Genomic DNA, 24,511 nt, shown 5'->3' on the forward strand with positions numbered 1-24,511 from the left:
TGTCTGTCTAGACGTCTGTCTGGACGTACTTTATGCGCAACCAAATGACTTGACCGATCTTCACCAAGTTTGGCACACAGGTACATCAGGTGTCCAGGAAGGTTTTAGACTGGATTTCAGCTCTCTAGGACTTACCGTTCCTTAGATATTCCCCAAAAATTACCTGTATTAGCCAATACAAAACAACCCAGCCTTTTTTCTTCACTGCTATAAGTTAGCTTTAGGCTAGGGCTACACGACGACATGCACAGCTCAGCAGACAGTATCACACAATAGACTTAGATTCACAGCAGACAGTATCACACATGGTAGGATTAGATACACAGCTCAGTAGGCTATATCACACAGGGTAGGATTTTGGATACACAGCTCAGCAGACAGTGTCACACAGGATAGGAATAGATACACAGCTCTACAGACAGTATCACACAGGATAGGAATAGATACACGGCTCAGCAAAGATTAGATACATGGCTCAGCAGACAGTATCACACATGATAGGATTAGATACACGGCTCAGCAGACAGTATCGCACATTATAGGATTAGATACACGGCTCAGCAGACAGTATCACACATTATAGGATTAGATACACAGCTCAGCAGACAGTATAACACAGGATAGGATTAGATACACAGCTCAGCAGACAGTATCACACAGGAAAGGATTAGATACACAGCTCAGCAGACAGTGGGGCGGGGTGCTGTAGAGGTCACTGTTATGGGGGAAGCTCGATATCTTTTAACGACACACAGAAACTTTAAATAAAATAGATTAAATATAGCCGTGCAAAGCCGGGTCCTTCTGCTAGTCTCTTGTATATATAAAAATTAGTTTGTCTGTCTGTCTGTCTGTCTGGATGTTCTTTATGCGCGACCAAATGACTGGACCGATCTTCTCCAAATTTTACACACAGGTACATCAGGTGTCCGGGAAGGTTTTAGACTGGGTCTCAGCTCTCTAGGACGTACCGTTCCTGAGATATTCCCAAAAAATTAATCCCCCCCCCCCCCCCCCCAAATAAAGGCTGCAAGTCTTTCTCTTCAAATCCCAACTGAACATAAACACAGTTTACTCAAGGTTTCCATAACAACCCAGCCATTTTTCTTTACTACTTAAAGGGGCATTGTGGAGGTCACTGTTTTTAAAGGGGCGGGCACAGTGAAGGTCACTGTTTTTAAATGGGTGAGCACAGTGGAAGTCACCGTTATTAAATGGGCGGGAACACTGGATTTCACTGTTATTAAATGGGCGGGCACTGTGGATATCACTGTTATTAAAGGGGCAAGCTCTATGAAGGTCCCTGTTAAAGGGGCGGTCACTGTAAAGTCACCTTCTAAAGGGGCGGTCGCTGAAAGTCACTGTTAAAGGGGCGATAACTGTGAAAGTCACTGTTAAAGGGGTGGGCACTATTAAAGGGACGGGCACTGTGAATTTCATTGTTAAAGGGGAAGGCACTGTGGAGGTCATTGTCAAAGGGGCGGGTACTGTAGAGGTCACTGTTATGGGGAAACTCTATATTTTTACAACACACGGAAACATAAAATGAAATATCCTTCTGCTAGCTATATATATATATATATATATATATATGTGGGCTGCACGATAAATTGAAAAAATAATCGAATCGGCAAATGCGATATGGCGATTTGGCCGACCCAAAAATGCCGCGACTATATATAAAGGGGCCCCGCGCACATAACTGCCTTTGCGTGTAAAGTATTTTACTAGTGTGTGAAACAAGCTCTCTCCTATTGATAACAGGTCCGGCCTCTGTACTCACTGTCACTATGAATGCAATGCATAACTATGTCATACCCAGCCGCGTCAGCGGCTCATATGGGAAAATCCAAGCAAATAGACCTCTAGCACAATTCCCTTAAAATATTGCATCGCATATCGTTATCGCAATTTTTAGGGACCTAATCGCAGTCGCACAAAATTCCCATATCGTGCAGCCCTAATATAAAATATATATATATAGTAGGAAGAATTCCACGGCACATCCAGGGCGTAAAATAAGATCAACTTTTATTCACCAGACAGCGACGTTTCGATCCACCTCTTGGGATCTTTCTCAAGCAGTGACAAACTTACAAGTGCGGAGTGCATATTTATACAGCTTCACATAATTATTTAATCAAGTTCTGATTAATATCAATCAACAAAATATTTATGGTACCAACATCAAAATACATCCAAAAAACAAGTGTATAAATGTGGATACATTTTGAATATAACATATAGTGCATATACTATTCATATACATATCCCAAAGAGAAAACATACCCATAAACTGTGATATATCAATGTATGGTCAAAATCATTGACAACTACACACATCTGACAATAATCTCCTAATGACATATATGCAGGTGTACCTTTTAAAAACAATCCAATTCAGGAAGGTCCTAGAGTGAACGTGGAGGGAGATCCACATGGAGTTCGGCATGTCGCATTTCGTTTTTGGATAAAAAAAAAAAAAAAAAGTATGATGGAAAAAAAACATAAATATCACACACTACTATTGTATAGTTACTTCTTTTTATATATCTATAGAATATCTTGCAGTAGGGAGAAGATTTATGTTCATCTCGCCTATCTTCTGTGATATCCATCATTCCCCCTGTGTGAAATATCTTTCAGGGTGACACCTGTAATATGACCTATGTTATACCTCCTTACCCCATATATAAGTGGTCTGTGGATTATGTTTAAATAGGTATTATATATTGCTTTTACATATAGCCTGTTTTTCCTACCTTTTTAGGCCTACATATAACAGTTTATGTTGACCTATTGGAGACTTTCTGGAATGTACACGCTTGTGGAGTGCCTATAGTCAACATTTGTATGGAACATATATTGTGAAGTGAGATATCTACTATCGTAGACACCTTTGGATGAGTTGTATACGGAGGTGGATTGACTTTTTATGTCTATGCTTTTGACACTTTTTCATCTATCCTTTAACCAAAAGCATTGGGGAAATGCATTAGGATTATGTAGATTTACTAATCTAATAGCCAATTGAATATAGCTGACATTTGGCTGTTTTTTCATAATTTTTTTAATTCGATTTTATGGCCTATGTGACACGTGGCCGTTATATCTGGTATTACAATACCTGTATCTGTAGATGTATTGTCCTACTTAATAATTGTAAGGTATGGAACACAGTTTTTTGCTTATTATAAGCAAACGGCTATGTTCCTGTCATAATAGATTCTACAGGTTTGGGCAATTTTATAATATCTGTGCACTTTCTAAGGAAGTATTTTTTCAATTTTTTTTTTTCTTAATCGACAAAAATTTTATAAATTATTTAATGTCTGTGAATTTGATGCTGTTGAGGTAAGGGCTCTGTGTGGGCCATATCATGACTTATATGAATCCTTGTTCTTCTTTACACTAGTTTTTAATGATAAATAAATGGGACTGGCACTCTGTATGTGTGGTAATATGGAATAAATACAATAAATATATGCAATAAAGGTGATCACAATTTAATTCATAAACAAAATGCAATAAAATACACAATACTATAAAAAGCATATGTAAATACTAAAAATTGATGAATAGCAGCACTGGCATATAATAGTTCCTTTGTTATTTTATGATATAAAGTTCATATCTTGTAATCGACCAAACTCAGTTGGGTAAAATAATTATCCTTTTAGTCACAGAGTTATATATAAAGTGCATCAGAGCGTATATAAGCGTAATATCTGATAATTATGCAACTTGTGCAAAAGTTCAACACAGATATGTTGTCTCCTAAATAGCGATGGGTTGCAGTCACTGTAATCAAGTACTCCAAGGTAAGAGAATTATGTCAGATCTTACCTTAAGCCGGCTGGAGTAAAGGACAAAGTCACTCACGTGTGTGGTGCAAATGGTCCCACGCTTGAAAGTAGACGCCGGAGCAGTGCGGTCTATGGCGTGCTGCTGGCTTGACCGTCTGTATCGCAGAATATGCTGCGTCTCACGTGATCCGTGACGTACCTCCGGTCTAAGGCTCTGACGGGGTATCGAGAGACCTGATACGCAGCAGTCAAATTAGCAGGAGCTATGTTCGGCAGATCCTAAATGGAGTTTTTTCACTGGAGTGCTCCAGTTATTACGATGAATTAATCGCAGATTCTTTTCTCATCTGTGTATATGAAGAAGGCCTTAATTGCAATGGGAGTATATCAGCTGGTTACGCCAGACGCGTTTCGGGGACCTCTTCCCCTTCCTCAGTGGCAGCTGATCTCCCAAAGTTTGGAATGACTTTATATAGACCGCATAGAGAGACCCAAAAAGCGGTTTGGATTCCCAATTCCAGTTTTTTGTTCATTGTTCTGTTTATCATAGGTGCTGCTCTGTGCGGTTTTAATGCGGTATTTCACAACATTATTTGATTGGAACTTAATTAGATACTTATTGATGAAACACACTGGATAAATATAGTAAATAAATGCTGCAATAATTATTTTAAATAACAACCATAAAAATGTATATATGGACAAATAAAAAACTGATCAATTCATCAGATTATTACATTTGATATATAAATAAAAACATATGACATGTATACAAATAGATAAAATCTATAAATATATATAAATAATTAAAATATATGGAAAATAATATAAATAAAAACATATAGTGCTGATACATATTGCTTGATGTCTTAGTTGATTCTAATATTCCACTATTTTGAAGGGTTTCAATATTCAGATGTTCTTGAGATGGAATATTAGAATCAACTAAGACATCAAGCAATATGTATCAGCACTATATGTTTTTATTTATATTATTTTCCATATATTTTAATTATTTATATATATTTATAGATTTTATCTATTTGTATACATGTCATATGTTTTAATTTATATATCAAATGTAATAATCTGATGAATTGATCAGTTTTTTATTTGTCCATATATACATTTTTATGGTTGTTATTTAAAATAATTATTGCAGCATTTATTTACTATATTTATCCAGTGTGTTTCATCAATAAGTATCTAATTAAGTTCCAATCAAATAATGTTGTGAAATACCGCATTAAAACCGCACAGAGCAGCACCTATGATAAACAGAACAATGAACAAAAAACTGGAATTGGGAATCCAAACCGCTTTTTGGGTCTCTCTATGCGGTCTATATAAAGTCATTCCAAACTTTGGGAGATCAGCTGCCACTGAGGAAGGGGAAGAGGTCCCCGAAACGCGTCTGGCGTAACCAGCTGATATACTCCCATTGCAATTAAGGCCTTCTTCATATACCGTATTTTTCGCCCTATAGGACGCACCGGCCCATAAGACGCACCTAGGTTTTTGGGGAGGAAAATAAGAAAAAAATTATTTTTAACCAAAAGGTGTGCTTTTGGTGGGTTTGGAACTAATGGTGGTCTGTGGGTGGCACTATTACTGGGGATCTGTGAAGGACACTGTTATGGGGGATCTGTGGATGACAGACACTGTTATGGGGGGGATCTGTGGATGACGGACACTGTTATGGGGGGGATCTGTGGATGACGGACACTGTTATGGGGGGATCTGTGGATGACGGACACTGTTATGGGGGGGATCTGTGGATGACGGACACTGTTATGGGGGGGATCTGTGGATGACGGACACTGTTATGGGGGGGATCTGTGGATGACGGACACTGTTATGGGGGGGATCTGTGGATGACGGACACTGTTATGGGGGGGATCTGTGGATGACGGACACTGTTATGGGGGGGATCTGTGGATGACGGACACTGTTATGGGGGGGATCTGTGGATGACGGACACTGTTATGGGGGGGATCTGTGGATGACGGACACTGTTATGGGGGGGATCTGTGGATGACGGACACTGTTATGGGGGGATCTGTGGATGACGGACACTGTTATGGGGGGATCTGTGGATGACGGACACTGTTATGGGGGGGATCTGTGGATGACGGACACTGTTATGGGGGGGATCTGTGGATGACGGACACTGTTATGGGGGGGATCTGTGGATGACTGACACTGTTACAGGGGGGGATCTGTGGATGGCACTGTTACAGGGGGGGGATCTGTGGATAGCACTGTTACAGGGGGGGATCTGTGGATGGCACTGTTACAGGGGGGATCTGTGGGTGGCACTGTTACATATGTGCCATCCACAGACCCCCCACCCCATAACAGTGCCATCCACAGCCCCCCAGCCCATAACAGTGGCATCCACAGACCCCCCCCCCCCCTTAACTGTGCCATCAGCTCGATCATCCAATAGAGCCCCCCCCCCCCCCCCCCCCCGCCGCCGCCTGTATACTAATATTAATTGTCTTATTCAATTAAATTGCATTAGATATGCCCCCTCACTCCTATATTGCTAATCGAACCTTAAATCCTCATCCTAGGTGCTGTAATGCAGGCCGGGCGGCCGGCGCGTCACTCGCTGACGTCACTTGCCTGCGCCGCCTGCTTCATTCATAAAGTAGGCGGCGCAGGCACGTGACATCAAGGAGTTACGCTGCCGCCCGCCCAGCCTTCATTACAGCACCTAGGAATAGGATTTAAGGTACGATTAGCAATATAGGAGTGAGGGGGCATATATAATACATTTTAATCGACTAAGACATTTAATATTAGTATACCGGAGCGGCGGGGCGGTGCTATACTACACTGATTGCACCGCCCCGCCGCTATTCCCGACCCCAGCTCCTCCTCCCAATCCCTCCCCCGGCCCCAGCTCACGCTACATCGCATCCAGCGATGTTAAATTGTCAGCATTCGCCCCATAAGACGCAGGGGCATTTCCCCCCGATTTTTTTGGGGGGGAAAGTGCGTCTTATGGGGCGAAAAATACGGTACACAGATGAGAAAAGAATCTGCGATTAATTCATCGTAATAACTGGAGCACTCCAGTGAAAAAACTCCATTTAGGATCTGCCGAACATAGCTCCTGCTAATTTGACTGCTGCGTATCAGGTCTCGCGATACCCCGTCAGAGCCTTAGACCGGAGGTACGTCACGGATCACGTGAGACGCAGCATATTCTGCGATACAGACGGTCAAGCCAGCAGCACGCCATAGACCGCACTGCTCCGGCGTCTACTTTCAAGCGTGGGACCATTTGCACCACACACGTGAGTGACTTTGTCCTTTACTCCAGCCGGCTTAAGGTAAGATCTGACATAATTCTCTTACCTTGGAGTACTTGATTACAGTGACTGCAACCCATCGCTATTTAGGAGACAACATATCTGTGTTGAACTTTTGCACAAGTTGCATAATTATCAGATATTACGCTTATATACGCTCTGATGCACTTTATATATAACTCTGTGACTAAAAGGATAATTATTTTACCCAACTGAGTTTGGTCGATTACAAGATATGAACTTTATATCATAAAATAACAAAGGAACTATTATATGCCAGTGCTGCTATTCATCAATTTTTAGTATTTACATATGCTTTTTATAGTATTGTGTATTTTATTGCATTTTGTTTATGAATTAAATTGTGATCACCTTTATTGCATATATTTATTGTATTTATTCCATATTACCACACATACAGAGTGCCAGTCCCATTTATTTATTTATTTTTTAATGATATTGACTGTACGTTTGGGGTCCTGTTGCAGAATACATTTGGAGAAAGTCAGATGCCTCCCTGATGGTATTGCATGATGGATACCGTATTTTTCGCCGTATAAGACGCACCGGCGTATAAGACGCACCTAGGTTTTTGGGGAGGAAAATAAGAAAAAATATATTTTTAACCAAAAGGTGTGCTGTGGGTTTGGAACTAGGTGGTCTGTGGATGGCACTATTACTGGGGATCTATGGATGACGGACACTGTTATGGGGGGATCTGTGGATGACGGACACTGTTATGGGGGGGATCTGTGGATGACGGACACTGTTATGGGGGGATCTGTAGATGACGGACACTGTTATGGGGGGGATCTGTAGATGACGGACACTGTTATGGGGGGGATCTGTAGATGACGGACACTGTTATGGGGGGATCTGTGGATGACTGACACTGTTATGGGGGGATCTGTGGATGACTGACACTGTTATGGGGGGATCTGTGGATGACGGACACTGTTATGGGGGGAACTGTGGATGACGGACACTGTTATGGGGGGGAACTGTGGATGACGGACACTGTTATGGGGGAACTGTGGATGACCGACACTGTTATGGGGGGATCTGTGGCTGGCACTGTTACAGGGGGGGGATCTGTGGATGGCACTGTTATACATGTGTCATCCACAGACCCTCCCAGCCCATAACTGTGCCATCCACAGATCCCCCGCCGCTCCAGTATACTAATATAATAATTCTTATTAAATTAATAGTTATTAAATATGCCTCTTTATTCCTAAAAGTACCTTATATCCTAAGCGCTTCAGTACAATGCCGGCAGGCCGGGCAGCCGGCGCGGCGCGTCACTCACTGACGTCACTTGCCTGCGCCGCCTGCTTCATTCATAAAGTAGGCGGCGCAGGCACGTGACATCAGGGAGTTACGCTGCCGCCCGCCCGGCCTGCATTGTACGGATGCGCTTAGGATTTAAGGTACTATTAGGCATAAAGGGGCATATTTAATAACCATTAATTGAATATGACATATTTTATTAGTACACCGGAGCGGCAGGGCGGGCCTTTAGTACAGTGACTGCACCGCCCCGCCGCTATTGCCGGCCCCAGCTCCTCCTCCCAGTCCCTCCCCGAGTCCCTCCCCGCTCGCTTTACATCGCTGCCAGCGATGTAAAACTGACTGCATTCGCCGTATAAGACGCAGGGGCATTTTCCCCCCATTTTGGGGGAAGAAAAAGTGCGTCTTATACGGCGAAAAATACGGTAATTATCTCCCCGTATTTCTTAGCATTGAATACACCCTTAATCCTGACTAGATCCCCCAACTCCTGAAATGCAGCCCGAAACTTGCAAAGTTCCTTCACCATGCTTTTTAGGATGCATTTACACCAACAGATTATCTGACCAATTTCTGTCAAATCAGACCATTAATTGGTGTGTATTACAAATGATCTGTGTGTGTAAACGGCTATCTGACCAATGATTGGTCAGAAAATCTGTCAGATAATTTCTTGATGTAAATGCCCCTTGTATGTTGCCTACAGAAACTCATTGTACCGCACTCCAGCCCTTTGGAGAGCAAACTGCCTTCTATTACAGCCAAATATTTCAAATGTTGACTCTCCTGTAAAGAGCACCTGTTGCCCTTTTTCTGCATCCCAGTTCTAATGTTCTTGTACATGGTTGAGTTGCTTAGCCTTGTTTCACCATTAAATGTATGGCTTTTTGGCCAAAATTCTCCCATGAAGAACATTTCTGGCCAGGCTTCTACAAACAGTAGATGGGTATACCTGGCTCCCACTTGTTTTTGCCATTTCTGGCTGATGGCACTGTTGGACATCTTCCCATTTCAAAGGGAAGCATGGTGTGTCTTTCATATTCTGCACAAATTTTTTCTTGGCCAACTACTACATCTACGGTCCTCAAAGTTGTTTCTTTCATGCTTCCTGTTTCTTTCATGCTTCTTCAAAAGAGCTTGAACAGCACATCTCGAAACCCCAGTCTTCTGTGGAATCTTTGCCTGGGAGAGACCTGGCTGATGCAGTATAACGATTTGTTGTCTTGTTGCTGTGATCAGTTTTGCCGTGACCTGTGACATGAAACTGTCTTCCACAAACAGCAGTTTGGCTCTTCCTCGTCTAGGTTTATAGTGGTTATCCAAGACTATAAAATGCTCCCCCATATTCCGGGCCCCTCACTTTGAATATATTTACCTAGCTCCCTGCGCCGCTCCTGGTCCCCGCACAGCTGCTGCTTCTCCCCGTGCTCGGATGAAAACATCCGGTGTCTGTAGGGAGCAGCCAATGGCAGGCAGTGACGAGCCTCCCTAGCATCGAGGGTGATGCAAAGGAGGATCGTCCTCGTTCCCGCCTGCCATTGGCTCCTCTCCACCGACACCGGATGTTTCCATCTGCGCACGGGGAGAAGTGGCAGTGCAGGGACCAGGAGTGGCGCAAAGAGTGGGGACCGAGGTAAGTACGGTAGATTCAATGTAAGGAGCCTGACATATGGGGGAGTATTTTATAGTCTTTAACTCCTTTAAGGCTACTTTCACACTGGTGTTTCGGGGTCCGCATGTGAGATCCGTTTCAGGGCTCTCACAAGCGGCCCAAAGCGTTTTGGTGACCGTCTGACTATGCGGAGCCAAACGGATCCATCCTGACTTACAATGTGTGTAAATGGGGACGGATCCGTTTTTCACTGACATAATATGGTGCAATTGAAAACAAATCCGTCCCCCATTGACTTTCAATGTAAGTCAAGACATATCATTTTTTTTTATTTTTTTTTTGATGAATAATGCAAACGGATCCGTTATTAATGGATACAAGTGATTGCATTATTGGTGCAGATCCGTCTGTGCAGATACAAGACGGATCCGCACCAAACGCGAGTGTGAAAGTAGCCTAAGCCTCCTACAAAGCTGTTTCAGTTACTGACTGTCTTCCAACCTACATATGTAAATGAAGATCATTGTCACCTTTTTGGTATAATTGGTTAATCGTACACCTGACTATAATCCTACAAATTCCCTAAATTTGTGCAAGTGTATCTAGAATTGATGCCATTTTGAAGGCAACGTGTAGTCACACCAAATATTGTTTTGATTTAAAGTTCTTTTATTCATTCACCTTTCATTTTTTTAATTTATAAAAAATAAACCATTAACACTTCTATTTTTGAAAGCTTTCTCACTTTGCAGCACTTTTTTCCGCACCTGCCTAAAATATGTACAATAAACATATATCAATGTCCTATATAATGGCAGTAATGTTTCGGCAGAGGAATGCCTAATGCAGCATTATAGTACAGGGATAATGCACACAGTTATGTCATAGGACAGAGATCAAACACTAGTGCAAGTGACAAAGTGGCTGTTAAGCCTCATCAGGCCCTGTGGCCCAGGTGTAACTTCAGCTTTTGGTTATGGCTTTAAAAGAAGTCTGTCACCTCCAAAATCGGTATCAAAGTAAGTATACAACCATGAAGGGTAACTGTCCCAAAACACAACCATGCCTTTATTGTGAAAATTCGGTATCCTAATACCTTTTTAAAATGCTTATTTTTATGCAAATAAGGCATCGTGGGCAGGGCATCTTTTCTTGGGTGCAAAGATGGCTTTCCCCGCTTTATCGCTATTGGCTTGGAAATCTCAGGGCCCGTCAATCAAACGAGGGAGAGCGCCTGGGTGGGGTTATGGTGGCATGATGGTTCACCAGAGTTGCCCTGCCAATGTCTCACCGAAAACCTTATTAGCATAAAAACGAAGAGAAGCATTTCTCAAGATTAGAGAACCAGATTTTCACAAGAAAGGTATAGTTATATGTTAGGACACATACACTACATGATGGTATGGGTAGTTTAAAACTGATTTTAGTGGTTACAGACTCCATTTAAATATTTCGTAGTAGTAATGCCAGTACAGCTTTCATAGCAAGAAATTGAATATGCAGTAATGAAATAAAAATGCAAAGAGCACCTGTAAATCAGAAGAACATATCTGTACCTAATAGTATAGCCTGTGTAGCAGATATACAGTGGTTACCCCTAAAAGTTCTTACAGATATGACCATGTACAATTTGTAACCTTATTCCACTCCAAACCAAGAGGATTGGGCATGTTAAAGTTTTAAAGGTGGATAAGCTACCCCAGAGGTTTCTGGCAGCAGCTTATCCCTCGCTCTCCATTGAGAGAACATAAACACTCCACCAAACAAGTGGACCAGAATCTATGGAGATTTTTTTGGCAAATAAAGTTATGACATTTGATTATTCTTGATATTCCTACTTTTTCTGAATACTTTTTCCAGTACACCCAACACAGTGTTGTGTAGTATGCAGAACAGGGTAGGTTAGCTTTATATTTTATAGTCACTCCCTTATCTTTTTTTATTTTTTTTGTATCCCCCTACAGATTATGTTAGTGGTGGAGAACTCTTCACTCACCTCTATCAGCGGGATAATTTCTCTGAAGATGCAGTACGGTTTTATTCTGGAGAGGTTATCCTGGCTCTTGAGCACTTGCACAAGGTGAGGCCTGACTAGCTTCTCTTATTGACTTTGACTTACTGATATAGTGGAGATTGTTCTGACCTCACAAATGTTTATATAGCTGGGAATTGTATACAGAGACATCAAGCTGGAGAACATCTTATTGGACAGTGATGGTCATGTGGTGCTGACTGACTTTGGCCTGAGCAAGGAGTTTGTAGCTGAAGAGGTGAGAGGCTGTTGGAAATAGGGGGTTTTGATATACTTTTATTTTGTCATTTGTTTTATTTTATTTTTCCTTAAAAATCTGTTTTATAGTGTGAGCGCACATACTCATTCTGCGGCACAACTGAGTATATGGCACCAGAAATCATACGAGGGCAGGGGGGTCATGGCAAGGTGAGTAATTATTTGCTTTGTGAGTGGAGCTGTTCTGCTGCCATTGCTATAATTGGAGTGAGGGTCCTAATACTTTGTGTTTTTGTTAATGCAGTCTGTGGACTGGTGGAGCTTAGGAATCCTCATTTATGAACTACTGACAGGAGCTTCTCCATTCACACTGGAAGGGGAAAAGAACTCGCAGAGTGAGGTGTCCAGGTGAGAAGAGAAAACTTAAGAAACTATATGATTGTATGAAAGAAGGGGTAAGTCTGGCTGTTATGAGATAACATAACTAACAGGTTTTCTATGCTGTCCAAGTACCTAGGGATCTGTCCTTAAAGGGGTTTTGTCCTAATAAAAACAGGTTAGGGGACAAGTTTCTGATCTGTGGGTGTCCAGCCTCGGGTACCCGATCGCGCATACAAGCGAACGCCCATTGTCGCGCGTTCCCGGAAGTCTATGTACGGGAACGCGCGACAAGACGCCCAAAGAAGCTCATGTACTTCTTGGGGCGTCGGGCGTTTTACAGCGCGATCGTACGCGCTGTAAAACGCTCAGGTGAGAACCATTCCCATAGGGAATCATTGGTTCTTGCCTGTTGCGCGTTTTACAGCGCATGGGAACGCGCTGTAAAACGCTCAGGTGTGAACCCAGCCTTAGATGAGAATAAGACGATAAATTAATTTTAACTTTATTAGGCAACAAGCAGATCATTAATATAAGATGTTTTTAGTTTTTGCCCTGTTTACTACCCTTAAGGGCCCATTCACATGTCTGCAAGTGTTTTGCGGTCTGCAAATTGCGGATCTGGAAAACACGGACACCGGCCATGTGCGTTCCGCATTTTGCGGACCGCACATGGCCAACACTATAATAAAAAGGCCTTTTCTTGTCTGGGGCTGTGGATAAGAATAGAACATGTTCTATTTTCTCCTCCCCTCCATGACTGCACCTTACGTGGAGATTATCCTCCTCCTCCAGCCAGGCAGGGACAGGAAGGTTCAAAAGGGCCCGCCTCCTCACTTATCCTCAGTGTCTTCCTGTCCCTGCCAGGCGGAGAATAGGAGCTATCACATGATGGCGGGTGCATTGAGCCAGCTACGGGCTTACCTTGGGCTAGTAAGTCAGTTCCATGGAGTGCCTGCCCTGGTCTTTCTTGTTAAAACTCTTGCGCGCCAGCGCGTAGCGGCGGGCTGCGGCACCCGGACACTCAAGGGAGCACTTCTGGGTTCTAGGCCTTCCGCTGTCCGATATTCTCGGCTCCGGCGAGTGACGTCATAAGGGGGCCTAATAGGGGTGGCTTGAGGATGCCGGCCTGGATGACGTCTGAGGTCCTGGGGAGACTTCCGGCCATACATTTTAAAAACTGTCGCCCTGGTCAAGTCGTATGTCGCCCTCTGACCAGAGAAGTTGTATGCATTACTGCAGCCTCTGCCATCCAGACACATGGATCCGGAGGAAGCTATGGATCAACCTGTAGCAGTGAGTGACATCCAGGTTGTGAGTATGGAATGCTGCTTGCACATGCTGTTAATAGGCCTTTCTCATCTTTTCCCTTTGTATGGAAGAGTGACAAGGACATTTCTGTAAAACCTAAAATAGCGCAAAAATCTAAAATTTATAGATGTCGCGTATGTTCTGTTAAACTCTCCGAAAATCATGCTAAAAAACTTTGTGAAAAGTGCATTGATAACATTGTCAGGGAGGAAGTCCCGTCTTTAAGACAGGAACTGCAGGGTCTGATTAAGCAAGAAATAAAGTCTGCTTTTTCAGATTTTTCAGCAGCCGCTAGCATACCATCAACATCAAAACAGGGGTCCAGGAAAAAATCGCCCTTAAAAACCTCTACATCTTCTTCCTCCGATGTTTCTTCGGATATCGATGAGAGTAGTAGTAATTCTGACTCTGATGGCGATTTTAAAAATTACTTTATTTTCATCTATTTATCTATCATCATTTATTTTTCAAACTATCTATTAAAAGCGGTTAGGGATACCATGGAAATTAAATAAGAAAAAATACATAGATCCGCCCAAGATAGAATGTTTTCAGTATTAGAAACCAATAAAAAGAGAGTATTTCCAGTACACAAAATCTGCAGCCTCTTATTTTGAGGGAGTGGAAAAATCCAGACAGAAAAGTTTTCCTACCCAGAACAATTAGGAAAAGGCTACCCTTCGACGAAGAAGAATTATCCCCGTTCTTAAATTGTCCCAAAATAAATGTATCACTCTCCAAACTGGCTAAGGATACTTCTTTACCGTTTGAAGATACAGGGTCATTGCATGACCCTATGGATAAAAAGGTGGATGCTAACCTTAGGAGAACCTGGGACGCGGCAACGGTTTTATTTAAACCTAATATCGCGGCCACATCCGTAGCTAGATCCCTAAAAAGTTGGCTGGTACAGCTGGAAGCATTGCTAAAATCCAATACCCCATATGAAAACTTTGCAGACTCCTTCCCTCTCTTATTAAAAGCTGTAGATTTTTTTGTCAGACACAACAGCAGATTCTGTTAGGCTGACAGCAAGAGCTACGGCCCTAGCTAACAACTCTAGAAGGGCACTTTGGTTAAAAGCTTGGTCTGGAGACACAGGCTCCAAGGCAAAATTATGCAACATCCTGTTTTATAGTAATCTTCTCTTTGGTCAGGACTTAGATAAAATTCTAGAGAAAGCCTCTGATTCCAAAAAGAGTTTCCTGGAGGATAAAAAGAAAAGGAAAACTCATTTTTTTTTTTCGGCCCCAAAAGAAGGGTAGTTTTCAAAAGAAAACTGGAGATCGGGAAAACGGAAAGGGAAGGGTTTTATGTTCTCTCCCCGTTCTGAGAAGTCTTCCAATAAATGACACCAGAGCCCCAGTGCGGGGAAGACTGGGAAAATTCGTGGAGTGCTGGGAAAAATACTCATGCAGCCGCTGGTTATTAACCACTTCCCGACCACAATCTGTATATATACGTGATAGCTGCACATACCCCGTGCAGCTACCACGTATATAAACGTTCTGGCAGCTCTTTAATCCAAGCGCTGCAAAGCGCTTGGATTAAAGCTTCTGCCCCTGCCCTGTATGCTGTCACGGACAGCATACAGTGCAGTAATGCCGGCAAGGGACCAATCAGAGTGGCCCCTTGCCGGCAATCGATCCAATTGGTTAGTCTCTGCAGACTAACCAATCGGATCGCGGCAGTGAAAAAAATGCAGATTTTAGGCTCTGATCTGCGCTCTACAGATCAGAGCCTGAAATCACAGTGTCCTCGTGCAGACCCCTCCATCTGTGCCCCCTCCGACTGTGCCCCATCTTCCCATCTTGTATCCACAGTGCTACCCCCTCCTTGAGTCCACCCCCTGCTGGCGTGACACCCCCCCCCCCCCTTACAGCGCTGCCCCCTGTCTGCCCCCCTGCTGTGTTTGATGGCGGCGGCTCCATTCCTGAGCCGCCGCCATCATCAGAGTGTCAGCTCTATGCTGACACTCTGCTGTAAGTTCTGTAACCCCATAGATGCAGCGGCATCCATGGGGTTAATAGAGGGAGGGGGCTCCCTCTCTCCACCATCGGGGCTGCTGCGCTGCGATGGCAGCCCCAATGGTTGCCATGGCAACTGGACGCTTTGCAAAAGCGTCCGCTGTTGCCACCTACAGGGCATCTGAATGTATTACACTTTGCAATGCAAGAGCATTGCAAAGTATAGTACAGCCCCACTGGATCTTCAAGATCCAAGAGGGACTTGATAAAAAAAAAAAAAAAAATGTAAAATTAAAAAAAAAAATTGCCTTTTCCTATTAAAAAAACTACACATATTAGGTATCACCGCGTCCGTAACGACCGTCTCTATAAAGATATCACATGATAGACCCCGTCCGATAAACACCATTAAAAAAAAGTGTAAAAAAAATATGCCATTTTTGTCACCTTACATCACAAAAAGTGCAACAGCAAGCGATCAAAAAGGCGTATGACCCCCAAAATAGTACCAATCAAACCGTCACCTCGACCTGCAAAAAGTGATATTTAAGACAATCGCCCCAAAAATAAAAAAGCTATGGCTCTCAGACTATCGAGACACTAAAACATCATTTTTTGGGTTTCAGAAAAATAAAAAACATATGGCGTTCAGAAAACCAATCCAGCACAATCTGCCTTCCAAAAACCGTATGGCATTCCTTTCCTTCTGAGCCCTGCCATGTGTCCGTACAGCAGTTTACGACCACATGTGGGGTGTTTATGTAAACCGCAGAATCAGGGTAATAAATATTGAGTTTTGTTTGGCTGTTAACCCTCAATGTGTTTCCACTACGTAAGCCCCACAAAGTGACTTCAGACCTGAACTGGTCCTTAAAAAGTGGGTTTTGGAAATTTTCTTAAAAATTTTAAGAATTGCTTCTAAACCTCTAAGCCAGGGATGTCAAACTCGTGGCCCTCCAGCTGTTGCAAAACTACAACTCCCATCATGCCTGGGCATACTACAGCTATCAGGGAATGATGGGAGTTGTAGTTTTGCAACATCTGGAGGGCCATGAGTTTGACATCCATGCTCTAAGCCTTCTAACATCCTAAAAAAATCTAATGACATTTCCAAAATGATGCCAACATAAAGTAGACATATGGGGAATGTTAAGTAATAAATATTTTATTAGGTATGACTTTCTGTTTTAGAAGCAGAGAAATTGAAATTTGGAAAATTGTGAATTTTTCCAAATTTTGGGTAAATTTGGGATTTTTTTCATAAATAAAGGTGAAATATATTGACTCAAATATATGACTATCATGAAGTACAATGTGTCACGAGAAAACAATCTCAGAATGGCGTGGATAAGTAAAAGAGTTCCAAAGCTATTACCACATGAAGTGACGCATGTCAGATTTGTAAATTTTTACCTGGACACTAACCCTTTCATGACCAAGGGTCATTGATGCCCCAAATACCCTCCACGAAGGGTACAGTATTCCCTTTGTCAAAAGTCCCCCCACTCTATTTGTTCAGACTTCAATTCAGAGCTCGGAACATCTTCAGCTTTGTCTGGAGCAAGAAATCGAACTGCTAGTTCAGATAAACGTTCTTGTTCCGGTACCGATGAATCAAGTCGGTCTGGGCTGTTATTTCAGAGTTTTTATGGTAAGAAAGCCAAACGGGAAAGTGAGTCTTATCATAAATATGAAAATGCTGAACATAGTCCATAAAGTACGAAAAATTCTAGATGGAATCTATAAAATCACGGGCAAAGTTTTATAAGAAGGGGCGTTTCTAGCACCCATAGCTTAAAAGATGCGTATTTTCACGTACCCATTCATCCAGAGTCACAACAATTTTTGAGAATAGCAGTGTAGGTCCAAGGGCTTCTAAAACATTTTCAGTTTCAAGCACTGTCATTTGGGATAACAACTGCCCCCAGGCTTTTTACCAAAATTATGCTAGAAATGATAACCCCTTTGAGAAAGGAGAAAGTAATGATAGTTCCATACCTGGATGACCTTTTGATAGCGGGGGACTCCCAGAAAGACCTAGTAACCAATCTATTCAAAATTCAAGTCAAAAATGTTTTTTTTTTTTTTTTTTACCAGTAGAGAAGGTCGCAAAAATCCAATCCCAGGTAAAACAATTCAGAAAACAAAAATCCCAGACCATAAGGAAAACGATGGCCCTGATAGTGTCTTTTACAGCTTGCATCCCGGCAGTGAAGTGGGCGCAAATATATTCCCGTCCTCTTCAGAGATTTATGTAAAATAAATGGAACCGGAAGCAGGATTCCCTAGACAAACTTATAGCGATTCCGGATCACATTCTGTCCTCACTAAAATGGTGGGAATTAAATTCAAACCTGCAGAAGGGAGTACCCTGGATAGTGAAAAATTAGTTGATCCTCACCACGGATACCAGTCTCTGGGGCTGGGGAGCACATCTCCAAGCATTGTCGGCTCAAGGGGAGTGGTCCCAATCCCAGAAAAAATACTCGTCAAATCACCAGGAACTTCTGGCTGTTTGGGGGGCTCTAAGTTATTTCTCAGAGGAGCTAAAAGGTTCGTATGTACAAATAAGATCCGACAACAAGACGGTTGTAGCGTATATAAACCACCAGGGAGGAACGAAAAGCGAGCGACTACAAGCCTTAACCAACAATTTTTTTTTTAAAGGGTATATAAAGTTGGGACAGATCCTGGGTAAGGTTAATTTAAATACTTTATTTACAAATGCCTACACTCAGGCGTGATACCTATCTTGCCCCAGGAATAAATTAATACATCACTTTTATTAATGTTAGACTTAAAACTGCTGTCCATTGTCCCCTGAAGAAGCCAGTAATCTGGCGAAACATGTCGGGGGACAGTCTTAGTTTTTAACTCGGCACATCATTCCACTGATAATAGTCCTTAGTAGTCCGGCTGGCCTACTTTTCAGTGTTGGGTTCACCTAGCGTATAGGCATGGTATCATAATCGTGCTGATCACTAGTTTGCAGAGCCTGCTGCAGGCAGAACCTGTGTAAAATAGCTGGTCAGACAGTGTGCTCATAGCTCATGGGGCCCAAAGCTACATGGTTGGTTGACAAACTTGCATAGCTGGTGAAAATAGCTGATTGCCTAGTGGGCTCGTAGTTCATGGGGACCACAGCTATATGGCTGGCTGACAACCTTGTGTAGTTGGTAGCAGTATTGCAGACATAGTGAGGGCAGTAAACTGCCTACTCAGTGAGATGGTTGTGAGCAAGTGCACGTGCTCCTTCCTCTAAATCATTGAACAATATCTATTACTTATCAGTGGAGTGGTGACTGGATTTTTAACCTTTCTTGCTATTTTGGTTTGGTAACCATAATTAAATTAGAGTCTCATATTCACATACAGTTTTAAGTCTAACATTAATAAAAGTGATGTATTAATTTATTCCTGGGGCAAGATAGGTATCACGCCTGTGTAGGCATTTGTAAATAAAGTATTTTTTTTAAAGGGGACACAAAACATCCAAGCGGATTTCCTCAGCCGCAGGAAATTAAATCCGAGGGAGTGGAGTTTAAAAGAGGACATTTTTCAAGCCTTAACACAAAAATGGGGTCTTCCCCAGATAGACTTATTTGCAAACAAGATGAATGCAAAATTACCAGCTTATTTTTCCCTAGATCCAAGGGATCTGAGGAGTACAGGGACGGATGCACTGGCTCTTCCTTGGAAATTCCAACTGGCATATTGCTTCCCACCTCTGCCTCTGATTCCAAGGGTACTCAGAAAAATAAAAGAAGAGAGGACCAATGTTATTCTAATCGTACCCAATTGGCCGAGGAGATCTTGGTTTCCTCTCCTGGCAAAAATGTCCACGGAGGAACCATGGATTCTACCCTGGTCAGAAGACCTCCTAAGTCAAGAGCCAGTTCTGCACCCAAAGACGCAATACTGAAATAGGATACTGAAAGGGCAATCTTAAAATCTAAGGGTCTATCTGACAGAGTAATCAATACCATGCTAGCCAGTAAAAAAGAAGTCACAAATAAAATTGACCGTAAAATCTGGAACAGATATGTTTCCTGGTGTTCAGAAAATCCTTCTAACTCAGCGGGGGAAGTATTTTGTCTATTCTAGACTTTCTCCAAGAAGGCTTTAATAAGGGTTTAAAACCTAGCACTCTTAGAGTACAAATTTCAGCATTAACAGCCTTTTTAGTTAAAAAAATATAGCATCTAATGCATGGATCATTCGCTTTATGAAGGGAACCGACAGGCTCAGACCCAAAAGTAGACCTCTGGTCGCTTCGTGGGATTTAAACTGGTCTCACTAAACCCCCTTTTGAACCCTTGGAATCAGCAAATATCAGATATCTGACCCTTAAAACAGTATTCCTAGTTGCCATTACTATTGCACGTAGGGTCAATGAGATGCAAGCCTTCTCGGTTAAAAAACCCTTCATGATTGTCAGGGATGATAGAATAGTCCTGAGATTTGACGATTCGTTTCTGCCTAAAGTGGTCTCTGAGTTCCATAGGATGGAGAAGGTGGTTCTTCCTTCATTTTGTGAAAATCCCAGATCTAAAAAAGAAGTCTTTCACACTTTGGATGTCAGAAGGTGTGTTCTGAGGTATATATCGGAAACTAAGATCGGAGAAAATCTAATAACCTCTTTATCCAATTCTTGGGGGGTAGGAAAGGATTAAAAGTGTCCAAACCTTCTATTGCACGCTGGCTAAAATCGGCCACCTCAGAAGCCTACATAGCAATGGGAGAACGACCCCCGGTAAATATCAAAGCTCATTCTACAAGGGCAGTATCGATTTCATGGGCAGAAGAAGCATCCGCTTCCTTAGATCAAATCTGTAGGGCAGCAACCTGGTAAAGTCCTCATACCTTTGTAAAACACTATAGGATAGATATTGATTCCAAAAGAGAACTATCCTACAGTAGGAAAGTTTTACAAGCAGTAGTCCCTCCCTAATTCATTAATCTCCAAGTAAGGTGTCGTCATGGAGGGGAGGGGAAAAGTTGAATTAGTCTTTTCAGTAATTCCTTTTTCGCCAATCCTCCATGACGGCACCGCTTATATTCTTTCCACACCCCCCCCCCCCCCAGAGTTATATACATGCGATTTAATATGTATAATAAAGAATAGTTAAGTCACTGGTGAAGGTTATGGATGAGTATGTAAGTTTAGGGCCTGTCAAGTCCAGAAGACACTGAAGATAAGTGAGGAGGCGGGCCCTTTTGAACCTTCCTGTCCCTGCCTGGCTGGAGGAGGATAATCTCCAAGTAAGGTGTCGTCATGGAGGATTCACGAAAAAGGAATTACCGGTAAGACTAATTCAACTTTTTTTGCGGTGCCTCGGAAAACAGAAGCGCGGATGCGGACAGCACAGTGTGTGCTGTCTGCATCTTTTGCTGCCCCATTGAAAATGAATCTGTCCGCATCCGTTCCCCAAAATTGCGGAACAGATGCGGACCCATTATGCAAACATGTGAATGGACCCTAAGAGCTTAAAGGTGTCTCCTGTCTAGGATATAATAAAGTAAATTGTTACCCAAGGAACCAGGACATTTGTGCGTGACATGGACTTTAATAATATAAGCAAAGATAGAATGTTATTGGAGAAAAAATTCTCTTTGCCCTGTCTCCTAAGTTTATCATTCACTATCAATTCACAGCAAAAATCTGTGTCGAGAGATGAAACGGATTGTCAGCTGCTTTAGGGATCAGATTACATGCTGTCAATAGAAGTCTTTTGAGACGGGAGGGGAAAAGGAGAGAGTTGTTGGAAGGAGGCAAATACTCAGACAGAGAGACTGCTGCTGACTCTAGTAAGTTTTGTACATCACTCCAGGGTTGGATTCGCATCTGCAATGCTCAGCACTTCTGTATAATGTCTTTGGTGCTTGTGCTGCTTTTGAGGGTAATCTGCAGAGAGGTGGGGGAGCAGGATCTAGTCTGTGTCTACAGTGTGTGGGAGACATCATATCAGCTTGTCTCTGGAGCTGAATTCAGGAAAAATGTCAATTATAGAGCGAGCCTGCAGTGGGGAACTGCTGCTAAATGCAGGATACAAGTCATAGTGATCAAATATAGTGTGTTATACCTAATGTACATGCTCATGACTGCTTATTCTGAAAAGGTATGCTATAAATTGTCCTGATCTGTTCTGTGATAAGGGGTTTTCAAACTAAAATTGTTGTGGAAACATACAATGAATTTTGTTTAGGGTAGTGTACTGTAGCAGTATACGTAACAAGCCAGAAAGAAGGCACCGAATTACAAATGGTACTAAAGAAAACCATTGTCCCTGCAGGAGGATTCTGAAGATGGAGCCAATATACCCCTCCTCTTTAAGTTTGGTGGCTCGAGATCTCCTTCAGAAGTTGCTCCGCAAGGACCCTAAAAAACGACTTGGGGCGGAGGGGGCCTCCCAAATAAAAGAACACCCATTTTATCAGGTAAGTAACCACAATTCAAATTTTTCAGTTTTGGTGATGGTGAACTCACTAAAAGAGTTCAAGAGGGGCCCAGATGTATTTAATGTATGGACACTAGTTTAATAAGCAACGACCGCATTCTAGTGGAGCTCTAGAAAACTTTGTTAAAAGCAGCACAATAGAAGAAAGAGAAGGCCTAAGGAAAAGCTCATCTGTGCTCACCTTTTTACAAACATCCTCCTGCATCTCAGTGACCCACCACAAAGCAAAATCTATGGGTCCCCAGCGCAAGATGGCATCTGTGGTAATAAGAGAGCACTTGGCTGCATTTACAGAGCGCTCAGCCCTGCTTTAGGTGGTGTGAACAGCAGGCGTTCAAATGTGAGTAAAATATGCAAGGAAAAATAATTACCTGCAAAGACAGAGAGGGAACATGGAACACATAAAAGAGAAGCTCCTACATTAGCTACTGCTTCTCCTTACTCTATGCATCAGAGAGGCTCCTCTACAGCTATAGAGTCTTTCTAATCTCCAAGCTCTATAACATGATCCTATCACTGATGCAACCATAAAAAACATGCGTATGAGCCTGCAAAAATATATTTAGTTCTGATATGAGTTTTATGATGTAGCACATTCAAATTTCCTTCGATGAGCTAGTATCACGTACAGACAACATTGAAAAGGGAATAAGTCGTTAATGATCTGGTGGACTCGCAGTTATTTAACTGAAAGGTTTCAAGCTATCACAGATAGACTAACGGACATTGAAGACCGTCCTAGGATTAACAATTTTAAAATATGAGTGCCGAAAGAAGATTCTTCTATTGAATTAACAAAATACATTCGATAGAGCACACCGTCTAGCGAATCTGAAATTTCTTGCAGAAGAAATCCCAAGAGATGTCCTCATCAGGGTCCCTTTTTTTTCCAACTAAAGAGAAAATATTAGTGTCTGCGAAATCCTTTTCTCCCCTCTATGATGTGTTATGTATCTATGCACATCTCTTGATTGGGACGATGCTTCACTTATTACCTAAACGTATGACTCTTATACCTGTACTATTAAAATCCCAAAGAATTTATTCTGTACGGTGAACGCTGTTGTCACGAGGGTGTCAAGAGCCACGTCTGACTCCGTTATACCCGGGGTCAGGAAGTCGCAGCGGGTGGCTGCGCGCTCTATGTCTAAAGATCACGGTGTTTCTTAGTGTTTTTCTGTGTTTGCCTTGCTATCCTTTTTGTCTCACTCAGGGATCCATAGCTTCTCCTCCTCAGCTGTTTCTTGTCTGCCACTCCCAAACTCCTTATATTCTCCTCTCACACTTCTCTTGTTGCCAGTTATAGAGCTTCCTGCCTGGACATCTATGCTGACCCACTGGAGCTGAGAATCTGGTTGTTGTTCCAGAGTGCTACCCTCCGGATCCCTGTTGGGCCTTTGTTGTCTCCTGTTGTTGCCCACCTGGGATTATATGTTTAGTTTGTATTGTCTGTCCTCCCCTTGGTGTTTTCCTTTAGAGCTAGTGGTGCGGACTAGTGTTCCCACCGCCCTGTTCACTATCTAGGGCTCGTCCTAGGGAAAGCCAGGGTTTTAGGCACGTGATCGGCGTACAGGTGAGGAACCCGTCTAGGGACGACAGGGCAGCCAGGCGCCAGCCACAAGGTGAGTCAGGGGTCACCACCTTCCCTCTCACTAGGGCAGGGCCTCCCTCTTTTCCTCCCTCCGTGTCACGTATGTGACAGTTACGCCGATCGTGATATTATAACTGGCCCTTATTTTTTTTTTTGAGAAAAAAAAAAATATATATATAATTTTTTTTTCTCTACTTAGAATCCAATATGGATCCTATTGCTGCTTTGGCAAAACAGCTTCAAGGCCTGTCTTTGGAGGTGGCAGGATTGAAGGCGTCTGTCCTCCAACAGCAGCAGCAAATGCAGCAGACCGTAAGCCCAGCGGTTGCTATGGGTAACCAGGTTGTTACAGAACCCAAGGTTGTTCTTCCTGACAGATTCTCTGGGGGAAGGGACAAATTTGTGTTGTTCCGTGAGGCCTGCAAATTATATTTTAAGCTGCGCCCTTACTCCTCAGGTAATGAAGAACAGCGGGTGGGGATTGTTATTTCCCTGCTTCAGGGGGACCCGCAATCCTGGGCGTTCTCGTTACCCCCTGGTTCCCAGGC

General features: G+C 42.7%; 1 protein-coding gene across 3 annotated transcripts in view; it reads left to right on the forward strand.

Moving 5' to 3' along the window:
- Nucleotides 1-24,511, forward strand: part of LOC122920155 (ribosomal protein S6 kinase alpha-5-like) — a 133,041-nt gene that overhangs the window by 51,451 nt on the left and 57,079 nt on the right. The window contains exons 4-8 of one of the 3 annotated variants that reach the window (XM_044269379.1): nt 11,993-12,108; nt 12,191-12,298; nt 12,388-12,468; nt 12,563-12,666; nt 22,208-22,352. In XM_044269379.1, the coding sequence (XP_044125314.1) occupies nt 11,993-12,108; nt 12,191-12,298; nt 12,388-12,468; nt 12,563-12,666; nt 22,208-22,352 (554 nt within the window). The other 2 variants (XM_044269381.1, XM_044269380.1) reach the window with 2 other exon arrangements.

Source organism: Bufo gargarizans, chromosome 10 (genome assembly GCF_014858855.1).
Source record: "Bufo gargarizans isolate SCDJY-AF-19 chromosome 10, ASM1485885v1, whole genome shotgun sequence".
Classification (NCBI taxonomy): Eukaryota; Metazoa; Chordata; class Amphibia; order Anura; family Bufonidae; genus Bufo; species Bufo gargarizans.